We start from the raw sequence: 11,746 nt of genomic DNA on the forward strand, positions 1-11,746 counted from the left end.
CATATATATATATATATATATATATATATATATATATATGTATATATATATGTATATATTTTTTTTCTTAAACCATCTGGGGCACAATATGTTTGACACCCCTACTCTAGAGTCATTACATTCTCTATTTTTGGCTATACTCTGGTATAACTTATAACCTCAAAAACACAGTAACCGATTTCTGACAAACTTTGTCATTTTCACGTCCTGTTGTTTTTCTACTGTTTTTGCCTTTTTATGTACATTTGATGCAAATAAAAACATGATCAATCACACGCTTGCTTCTACAAAGTTGTGTCATTTCCAATTGGCTGAACGTGAACCACAGCGAGGGATGTGTGTTTTGTGCACTAAACATACAGCATGATAATCCTTATTTTTCCACATCACTTCAAACAATACCTGACTAATCTATTATGGCACTTTTTTTATTATCCGCAAACAAAGTAAAAGATTTAAAAATGTAATTTTTTCAGTTGTAAGACATTTTCTTGCTGCTTAAAATAAAAAGTGACAATAAGAAATAAAGATGAGTTTCTCTGTTAAAAGGCATTTTTATGTATAGTTTTTGAACGGCAATTAAATATCTAGATTGCATCCATTTAGGCAAAAGAATTAGACTGTACCTTATCATCACAAAGTTAGTTGAATATTTTATGTATTGATTTGTGGACCACATATTGAGTAAATATCAAATCATGTGACAGGGAAAGACAGTGTACTTCAATACTTTTGAGAACCAACTGCTGACAGAAAAAAGGGGACATTTATTGTTAGCGGATGCAATTGTCCAAACTGAAGGGCAGTTTGTTGAAAGTGGGAGGTAAGATGTCTGACACAACCAACGAAATGGCAAACTACTGTACAATTCAGAAAGTTATGAACACAAACTAAGGATTACGCAGTCTCTAGGGGTGGTTAAAGTTAAGTAGACTTTCTAGAAAATCCTAAATGTTATTGGAAACCACAAATATATGCAGAAAAGTGGGTGTTTGGAAATGTTTTGGAACAGTTTTTTTTATATATTAAACAGCTTTTGGAACTTTAAGGGTTAAAAGTTAGACCTTGGTCTAATATTAGAGTTAGCTTAGGATGAAACTTAAAACCAGGCATCAACTTTTATCTGTTACTTTTAAGTCAAGATGTCAGGAAATGAATTGTGAGGACACACTCTTGAGAATGTACACGTATATATATACTAGTGAGGACCGAGCTTGAACAAAACACCGACGGTGTGGGGACACGCGTGGTAGTGAGGACATTCAGTTTGGTCCTTATGATTTTACAGTAAATTTTTAGTCAGGGGACTTTATCCTTTTGGAATTGAATGAGGGATTGATTAAAAGGAGGATCTATGATGGTCAAACTAAGATTCCTAGTTATAAACGAGCTTTAGACACTGTGATCAGATAGTGTTTACATACATGTGTGGACACCCATATCCCTAGAAATCCCCACTTGTCCTGCCAGGTTTATATCCCCATTCAGGTATCTAATCAACCAAAACGGTCACTGGAAACATTATCTTTTCCTTTAGTTTACTCAATTTCTGCCTGCTTTGGCCCTCAGACCAGCACTGTTTATTTTGTCACAGCTGCTGATAAATTCAGAGTTGAACCCACTTCAGCAGGAGATATCTTCACAAGCAGGCTGCTTTTAAACAAACCAACTGCTTTTAATTTACAGAGATCGATCCAGAAACACTTTTATTTTGAAAAGTTTGTACATTTTTTTTCTTCTTTCTGAAGAGCTTTGCCTACAGCTGGAAAGATACCAGCATTGTTACGCAACTTGCTGTTTTATCACATCATAGCAGCTCATGTCAAACACAGACGCGCACACTGTGTCATGCCAACAACTGCGAAAGCTCAGTGCTCTGTCACACGGAGCTGCTCAACTGTGATGTCATGAATCCATCTGGAGCGGAGAGCGGCGAACAACAGCCGTTAAAATCCCTGACTCATAAAAAGGAGAGGGGGGTGAGTTAGAGGTGAAGTTCTGGACGATTAGTCAGTTTTTCCATGAGATCAAGGCTGGCTGTCTGAGAGAAAAACAAGCGTGGATGTCACACGAGGCCATGGTGACAGCGAGGTGGCCTTTGGCTGGAGGCAGGGAAGTTGCTTTGACCATAAATTATGCCACATGGACGTGTGTGTGTGTGTGTGTCACTCACCTTTTCACCTCACAGCTCCAGGTCTGACTCAGGGATGTAGGTGAGGACCAGGCAGGTGTGGGGCAGAGCGCGGTTCTTCGGCCTGGACGTTGAAGTCCATTCCAGTGATGGCAGGGAGATGGTGTGAGGGTCCGTCTGGAAATGGTGGGTGTTCTCCAAAGTCTGAAAGTCATCTTCCCACTCCCAACCTGCAGGAAATCATCAGATTTGTGAAACATCAGGGGTTTTCTTTCACCTGTTTTATCTAGAGCTGTGGATGGTTGGTGGTGACCCATTCGATTCATGAATCCAGCTCAATCATACACGGATTGAACCTGGATTGCTCCTGTTAAATATTTGTTTCACAGTTCCTATATGTTTGTCTGGAAATTATCTGTATTAGATAGGGCCGGGAATCGATTAAAATTAATTGCAAATCTGGAAAAAATTAATCGCCTTTTTTTTTTTAAAGCATTTGCCAGCTACTTATCATCTGTAAATCATCATAATATAAAATCACACGAAAATTGTACATTTAGAACATTTATTTTAACAATTATTGGTGACGTCATCAAACAAATGTGACATCCGAATTATAAGACACTATTTGGAGGGCCAAATGAAGGGGAAGGGAGAAGGGAAGAATTCAAATTGGGCCTCAGTCACATGACATAACAATATTTTTGTGATATTTGTAAATTCATATTTATTATTTTTTTTATTCAAATGACAAACTTTCACTCTGTTCACACCAACACTGTGAACCAGCTGATTCCAATGCATAGAAAAGCAGATTTTTATACCTTCTTTGTACCGATAAGCAAGACTTCTAAATCAATGGATCCAGTTGCAAAGTGGGTATAAAAAGCTCCTTTTCTACGATCCAGAACTCCGCTGGAATTATGCAATTACATAATTAAGTAATCTTGGAATTCCCCAATTGAAGAATTGCAGCAATTAATTACATAATTGCACAATCTAATTACAAAATTGCTTAATCGGTTCAAAAGTTACTGTCGTCAAAAGAATGCTAACACTCAAGCTAAAGCTACCATGTTAAAAGATTACAGAGAATTTTTCAGAATTTGTCAGTAAACAGAACTTCAGTCTTGTAATGTTTAGCCACAAGAAAACACTTGATTGTTTTAATTAAAAAATTGGATGTTTCTCCCACACTTTAAGTGTTCTGACTACACTGCATAATATACATTATATATTGTTATAGTAAAATATTAGTTAAGGTCCCAAACATTTTCTTTGATAGCTGTATTTTTTTGTGTTCCTTTATATCCTTCAATTAAAAGAAAACTGATGATACAAAATAAGTGTAACCATCACTTTGGAAAACATTTTTAACATTTTTGATTGAGATTCAATTTTTCTAACAACTTTTTCTTTTAGCAGCTGAGTGCTTTTATTTTAATAGAGACCTCTATTTTGTTTTTCATTTTCTATGAACGTAAGACAAGCTTTTGATTAGTGACTTTAATTAATGAAACACATCTTTAATTGTTTATGTAGAAACTTACATTCTTGTAGTGTTTGGGAAAAAAATTACGTTTTAAAACTGTTTAGTTCTCCTGGATTTTGGACAGTAGGTTGTAGATGATGAAGATTCAAGCATAAACGGTGAAAGGTGAGTTCTTCGTATCCTACCAGAGTCTTCCTCGTGATGAAAGCAGCTGAATGGCTGGAACGGGTCGGACTCAGAGTGAAGCTCCACGGTTGGAATCTCCTAAAAAATAAAAACAGACTGTTATGCATGGATAATCCAATACTTGGGAAGTATAAACACATACAAGGCTCTTTATTTAAGTTTCCTCTGTTGTATTTTTTATGTTTTATTCTTTTTCTTCAAAAGAAATTAAAGAAATGACTAATTCCTGTCAAGGATTTCAGACTACAAAAGGATAGAGATACCTGATCAAACAGGTAAACTGTGACGTCTTCATCAAAGGACACGCTTTTCTTCCGTTTCCCGTTTCCATCTTGTCCCGCTGACTCTCCCGGATCGTTGGAGTTTCGACACATTTGCAGATGACTTTGAAGGTTGATAACATTTCCGTTTGCATCATCCTCAGTAATGGGACTTAAAGACTTCTGGATGATGGAGGGTTTTAACATAAACATGTTATCCATGGTCCAACAGTGTCCAGGAAATTTCCCCCAATTCCGAATAGGGTGAAAAAGTTCCCATCCATCACATAAAATGATGCATCCACTGACTGTATTTTTATTATGCCGGTTTGACACATTCAGGTTGTTGGGAATCACACTGGAAATGTCTTTAGTGCTTAAAATGTTTCCTTTCTGAGTTTTTAGGGATTCTGGGAAAACTGGATCTGGAAAAGCAAACACTGATTCTTGGAGCTTTTTCTGAGAATCGTGGTCAGATAACGGGAAGTAGGCGCTCTGCGTCAGGAAGCTTGACCTCTGATCCGTATGTCTCCACGGCTTCCTATTTACATTTCTTTCATTTGGATGAAGAATGCAGACGCAGGTGAGCGATTGTTGCTCCTCTTCTGTCTCACCTGAGGACATCAACCTCTGAGGCTCCGCCTCCCTGTGTGTGGAATTCATAACAACTGTCAGATTCTTCCAACAGACTAATGACCAGCATTTCTACCACAGCATTTTGACAAACTGGGTTTCTGTAACTCATTAGACACATGCATCTGGGGAGGGGCTTCATGAGGCAGCAGCTTCTTCCATTCATCAATCTTAACATAACTTTGCTTTTGAAAAACAAGCAGATGATTCTCACTATTAAAACAGAAATGTTTAAAATTTCCTTTTAGAAACTGCAAATGCTTAGCTAAAAACCTGCTATAAACAAGCTTGTTGAAGCTATTTAATTTCAACAAAAGTAGACAAAAGCTGAAGCATGATGACAAAAGCCAACAAAAGCCAAAGCATGACGAAAAAAGCAGACACACAACACCAAAAACAGAAGCATGACGACAAAAGCCAAGAAACGCCGAAGCATTGTGAAAAACAAACAAAAGCCGAAGCATGACGACAAAAGATGAAGCATGAAAGAAAGGAAAGACAAAAGCCAAAGCATGACGGCAAAAATTGAAACATGTCGACAAAAGCCAAGGAAAGCCGAAGCATTACAAAAAACAAACAAAAGCCGAAGCATGACAACAAGAGTAGAAACATGACGACAAAAGCCGAAGCATGACGACAAGAGTAGAAACATGACGACAAAAGCCGAAGCATGACGACAAAAGCTAACAGAAGCCAAAGCATGATGACAAAAGTCGACAAAAGGCGAAACACGACACCAAAAATAGAAGCATCACGACAAAAGCCGAAGCACGATGACAAAAGCCGAAGCAAGACGATAAAAGCCAACAAAAGCCAAAGCATGACTGCAAAAGTAGAAAGATGACGACAAAAGCCGAAGCATGACGACAAAGGCTGAAGCATGACGACAAAGGCTGAAGCATGACGAAAAAAGACAACAACAATACGATAAAAGCCGAAGGTCGACAACAAAAGCCACAACAAAACAGAAATGAATCACAACATGAATGAATAAACAACACATTTCCATTCCTAAGTAGTCACATATTAATGTGTGGTCATGGACCCCGTTGTGTCAAAATGGACTTTTTGGGGACACTGAAAACGTCAAAAATGTGACGACTTGGGAATGAGAATATGTTGTAATAACCGACTTTTTTTAAAAGTTCTTTCAGTTTCAACTTATTGACGCTTCTTGAGAGGGTACATGTCTTGTTGTGTCCTTTGAATTTTTGTGAGCTATATCGGCCACCGTGGTTTATTTTAGTAACGTAAAAACAACCAAGGTCAATCACAGAGGGTAACATACACGTGATGCAGCAAATAATGATTCTCTGTGCTCCAGTACAGTCTAATTCATCCAGTTTTAGAAGACTAGATCCACGTATTGACATCTATATCAAAATGGAATGCTCCAATACTGTCCGTATTTGTTGCACCGGTTATGTTAGCTTGGAGGAGAGAGGGGGCTGCAAGCTAGCAAGAAAGTGTGTGGAAAAAAAGGGTGATGGGAAATGGAGGCGGGGTTGCAACACACCTACAATTCAGATGTGAATTTCTAATGAAGTACTGCAGAAGCTGTGACCTCGAAAACTAAAGATTGTTTTATTTTAGCTAAAAATGGTATTATCGTAATTAAAAAACTGGTAGGAACTCTTAAAATACATCAGAAGATGATCGGAGTGGGACTTTAAGAAAAAATAAGCCAACTTTTAAAATTTAAGATGAAGCTGAATGTAAAGTAAGGTTTACAACTTTTTCTTACTGGTCTGAAAATGTGATAAAAGCTGCATTTAGACTGTTTATTTTAAAAATAAAAGTATTTCTTCACCTTAGTGTGTTTTTAAGACTTTAGTTGAAGCCTACACTTTATAGTAAAAGCAGGTGAGTACTAAGGAAAACTCTTCGTGACACTTAATAACCTAAAAAAGAGTGAAAAGTTAAGTTTTTAAGAGGTTTCCAATAAAAAGCAACTCAAACGACAATCCAGAGTGAAAACAAACTTTCTTTGGCCAAACTTGGATGGTTGGACGAGCAAAAGCATGCAGTCCTTTTCCACTAACAGATCTCACAGTGCACACAAATGCAGCCGTGCACACCGACGCTGGCCACTCACTCCTGCGCCTGAATAAATATGAGAGCCCGTCCATCTGCAGGGACAAAGACGCAAGAGGAAACTTTCCCCGCTCTGCGGTAACCAAGCAACCGCTGGGCGAGTGACTCAGGAAAGGAAGATAGGAGCTGACTCACAGCAGCGGTGACGTAAAGGATGTGGAGGGACACACAAACACATGCACGCTGGAGGCCGTAAAGCTTGTAATCGGCTCCGTTTGGGTAAATTTACACCTTATTGTGTAACAGGTGGAGGAAAAAACAAATAGGACTTTAGCAAAAAAGGCTTCATACCGTCTGGTGATTTTGTTCCCACAGGATCTTCTTCCAGAAAACCAGCTCAAACCGTCTTTGTTGATAACCAACGTGGCTCCAACTTTGATATTTTTCAGCTCTGCAAAAATAGAGAACATGCATCTAAACGATCCTGCTGCATCACGACTGTGCGGTAATATGTGTTGCAGCACAATGTTTCTGCAACCACAGCAAGTAACGGCAGCACATCCATCCTCCTACCGTGCATTCTCCCCTCCGCTGCAGCCATGCTCCTCCACGCCGGACTGCTTTCTGATGCAGAGACGGGACAAATTCCAGGTGGGGTGGGGTGGAAAGGGATGCAAAGAAGTGTGGAAGCGAAGACGGGATGAGAAGGACGCGAGGGCAAAGGAAGGACGAAGAGCTCACATTTCCAGCGCTCTCCCGGAAGGCAGGTGGCCTTCCTGCAGCAGAGCGCAATCGATAAGCACCCGTCTAATGTAACACCGCCGCCAAACCCATCGACACCACGGCTGTTACTGCCCATCCATCCGTAGACATAAATCTTAAAGATCCACTCTGATTAAACATTGAAAAATAACATTTCTGAATATTTCTTTATTTAAATTGTTGTGAATCAGGAGCAAAAAGGATGGGAAGAGGGGACGGGGTTGCTCAGACAAACAAACTCCTGCTGCGGAAGTCTTAGAAAACGACAAATATTGGGCTAAAAATGACATAATCACGATTAAAAAACCATTGGGAACACTTTGAAAATAACACAAACGATAATTGGAGTGGGCCTTTGTGTGTCTTTTAAATTTGACATTCTTCAGCCACTTTTGTAATGGTTTTAGGGCGTAGGATCTGGATTTGGCAGCAATTTCTTTGTAGAACTGGAAATTCTTAATTCATAAATGATAATTTTCTTAAAAATAGAAAAAAGTTTTGAATGTATAAGTTATTCTCACTAAAAATTTATAAAAAGTAGCAAAAAGTGTTCTTGAGATTTCATGTAGGCAGCCATTTTGAATTAAACACAAGCTTTCTACTGCCCCTAGTGGAATGAGTAGGAACTGGAGGGCAGAAAACATTGACTAAATTATAAGTTTTTAAGGAAAGTTTTGATCATGAAAATCAACAGGGGTCTCATGTATTAAATATGATATAAATGGTTTTATAAACCCCTTAAAATGTTTTAATATGATTTGTTTAATACAATTCATTAATATATTCATAAAGTCACTTAGGTTATCCTTTTTTGCAGCTTCACCAAAATAAAAGCCGGGAGCTGCACTGAATGACCCCTTTGACTCACATTTGGTATGTGACAAATTGATGTAAAATAATTTTCTTTCAAAAGTTACTGGCTTATCTCCATAGCAACCATTTAATGTTTTAGTCGCCCGAGGATTCTGAACAGATAGACACGAGTTTGAGGAGAATCGACAAAAGTAAACTTTTGGATTTCCTTAGCAACTGAAGTTTTTTTTGGCTAACCCCGCCCACATTCCTAAAATTTTCATATTTTATGTTATATGTATATATATGCTGTATGTAATAGATGAATGACACTTTTTGCAATCTCGCCACGTGTTCTTCATTACAAAATTTACAACTTCTAATTGACTTTTTTTTGTTTGTAGCTGATTTTTTTTCTTTTTATTAAATTCAAGATGGCGGCTATCTTTCCAAGGTCAAAGGTCGACAAAACTCCAGAGGTCGTTTTAGACTAAAGCTGGCAAAATGTGTGCGAAATTTCATGAAAATTGCTCAAGCAACATATCCAAAAGAAGTTATGAATTATTATGGGATGGCCACAAAACTGATGGCTCGGTGGCCATTTTGTGGCAAAGTTTAAGATTTGGCAATTTTGTGGACAACCACCACAGAAGTTTTGCTGAACTTTGATCTCGAGAAGAAGCCGCCATCTTGAATTAAAGACCAAAAAAGTTGGAATCAGAAACAAACGAAAACTCGTCCTAGTGATTTTTATCAATCGTTTGGTAACTTCTTGTGCATCATTGTGGATTTACTGTGCAAAAAATGTTGGAACAAAAAGTTGTAGAATTTGAATGACGAGCTCGCTACTGTTGCTCTCTTAGCTAGCTCGCACTTTTTTTTATCGGAATGTTGTAAAAAGGGCTTCCACGAATTCATAAGATGAACAAAACAATATAACATTCCATATATTAAAAATGTGGGCGTGGTAAATAAAAAACCATCACAAAAAAATCTGCTGACTCAGCAAAAAATGTAATTCCGAAAAAAATGTTGAAAACCATTAACAAAACTAATATATATGTGTCGGGGATATCCATAGGAAGTTTTAAATTATTATGGGATGGCCACATGACCTACGGTTTGGCAGATATTTTGTGGTAAAACCTGTGATTTGCCAATATTCATGTTTGGAAAACTAAACATTTGTTTGAGCGATTTTCACAAGATTTCCCACATATACCACCAGTCTAAGTCTACAACGACCCCTGGAGTTTTGTTGACCTTTGACCTTGGGAAGAGGCCGTCATCTTGAATTTTCACAAAAAACACGACCAGCTACAATCGAAAACTTGTTCCAATTTTTTTCCTCAACCATTTCCTAACTTACTGGGAAGTAATTGGGGGAAAATGTTGCTAGTAGATGTTGTAGATTTTGAACGCCGTGTTTGTGGCGAGCTCAAAAAAGTGTCGTTCTGTCACTCGTACATTTTTCAACGTAAACATGTGAAAATGTAATATATTGATCCCAGGGTGAAGCTGAAACAAATAATGTAACATAGGATATGAAAATATTAGAAATGTGGGTGTGGTTAGCAAATAACCTCCGTTGCTAAGGAAATCCAAAAGTTTACTTTTACCGATTCTTCTGAAACTCACGTTGATCTGTTCGGTGTCCCCATGTGAACAAAACATTAAATGGTTGCTACGGAGATAAAACAAACAGAAAAGCCGCCATTTTGAAAAAAACATTTTTTCATGATTTTGTCACATATATCTCAGACCAGCCTTACAAAAAGAGGGTGGAGTCAGAGGTGCATAGTGGCTGCTTAACAATTGGTCAAAGATGGACATTGAGGGCATTAATACAGTATTTTTTGAGATATCTAATCCCTAAAAACACATCAATGAGATAGTTGTTTGGCTGAATAAAAAATATATATATTTTTGGGAAACAGAAGGGATTTCTTGCAGATTTTGTCCTCCCCCAGCAACAAAATCACTGATGCTGGAGTTCTGCTTTTCCACACCCAAGCAGCATCAGGATGTTGTTTCCAGGAGACAACAACATCACCATTCAGTCCATCTCTGGCTCTCAACTGGGTCAAGTGAACGTAGGAGGAGGGTGGGGAGAGGAATGAAGAAAATAAAGAACAAAGAGATGGACAGATGGTGTTTCCACTCTAGTATCCAATCCGTTTGCATCTTTGGATTCATGAAGTTCAGCAGGTCGTGACCCCTTATGGTTGACGGGGAACTTTCCAGAACGAGACTCTTCTGTTTTCTCACTGGAACTGATGGATGAGTCTGGCCGGATGTACCTATAATGTGATACGGTGGCACCTTCTGCATCCAAATGTCAGATGAATCACTTGGATTTTATGCCGACCAGGTAAAAGACTGAGAGTTCACCTAATTTCACTGATCCTCACCTCAACCTCTATTGAGTCGTAACATGCACACTACATGCCAAAAGGACTGTATCCATTTCCAGTGCCGGAGCAGAATCATCAAATCCAGCCGGCAGAGAGCAAGTGACACCAAACAATCCACGAGTGGAGGGTAATAGGAGATGATTGGGCTTATTCTGAGCATGCCGAATACACGGCGTGCAGCCTTAAAGAGGAACGGAGCTGCGGCCTTTAAACTCTGAAGCTGGTGGAATGGGGCAGCTTCCAGTCAGGGAGGGCGTCAGCAAGAAGCTGCAGCCTTTATTTGGACGCGTTGCAGAGAAGAAAAACTTCAGCCTTAAGAAACCTGAAAAAACTTTGTTTAGCCGACACTTTCACCCAAAGTGTGAGGAGGTTTCAGACGTCTTAGATGTGGTGACATAAATGAATAATTTCTCTCAAATCACCGGCCAAGTATATTTGAGCCTCTGTTGACAGCGGCACACCTGCTCTGCCGGAGTCCTGACAGAGGAAGAGCGCCTGTCCGATGGAGCAGGGCTGCTGCCTTATTGGGAGAAGAAGTTCGAAATAAGACGTAACACATCCACGCTGATGACGGCAGCCAAAATGTCCGATTCGAAGTTAAATGTGAGGTTTAAAATCATTTAAAAGCATTTTTTTAGTCCTAAAACTTGATTTGAAAAACAAGGAATACGCAGTTTTTATATATTTTTTTATTAATTTGTTTTCTTAATCTGGATATGGAACTGTTGCATTTTTGGCAGCTGGGTTGCAGTTAAGTACACTGTAAAAAGTGAAACGGTGGATCAATTAACAGAAGTGTTTTATGTTTATTTGTTTCATTAAATCAAAATTTTGGGTTGATGATTTGCTCAACTCAAAAATGTAATTTGATAAAAAGTAATATTTTTAAGTGTAACAAATTGCAGAGCTTTTGTTAGTTTGTTTCACTTTTTACAGTGTAAAACGGGCCTGCAGGTGATCTGGAGCCAAACCAGAGAAGAACAGATCAGTTGAACTCTTTTATTTGTTTTTTTTTTTTGTTTGTTTCAATAGCACATTTGTA

General features: G+C 38.4%; 1 protein-coding gene and 1 long non-coding RNA gene across 2 annotated transcripts in view; one reads left to right on the forward strand and one right to left on the reverse strand.

Moving 5' to 3' along the window:
• Positions 1–2,563, forward strand: part of LOC112154646 — an 11,061-nt gene extending 8,498 nt beyond the window's left edge. The window contains exons 3-4 of the long non-coding RNA XR_002920681.2: positions 2,189–2,317; positions 2,422–2,563. This is a non-coding gene — a long non-coding RNA (uncharacterized LOC112154646). The remainder of the gene's footprint in view (positions 1–2,188; positions 2,318–2,421) is intronic.
• Positions 1–7,722, reverse strand: part of bhlha15 (basic helix-loop-helix family, member a15) — a 17,656-nt gene extending 9,934 nt beyond the window's left edge. The window contains exons 1-5 of the mRNA XM_024285749.2: positions 7,310–7,722; positions 7,088–7,187; positions 4,073–4,715; positions 3,809–3,887; positions 2,174–2,361 (exon numbers count right to left, since the gene is read on the reverse strand). Of these exons, the coding sequence (XP_024141517.2) occupies positions 2,183–2,361; positions 3,809–3,887; positions 4,073–4,715; positions 7,088–7,187; positions 7,310–7,595 (1,287 nt within the window). The 5' untranslated portion in view covers positions 7,596–7,722 and the 3' untranslated portion in view covers positions 2,174–2,182. The remainder of the gene's footprint in view (positions 1–2,173; positions 2,362–3,808; positions 3,888–4,072; positions 4,716–7,087; positions 7,188–7,309) is intronic.
• Between the last annotated feature and the right edge of the window lie 4,024 nt (positions 7,723–11,746).

This window comes from Oryzias melastigma, linkage group LG19 (assembly GCF_002922805.2).
Source record: "Oryzias melastigma strain HK-1 linkage group LG19, ASM292280v2, whole genome shotgun sequence".
Classification (NCBI taxonomy): domain Eukaryota; kingdom Metazoa; phylum Chordata; class Actinopteri; order Beloniformes; family Adrianichthyidae; genus Oryzias; species Oryzias melastigma.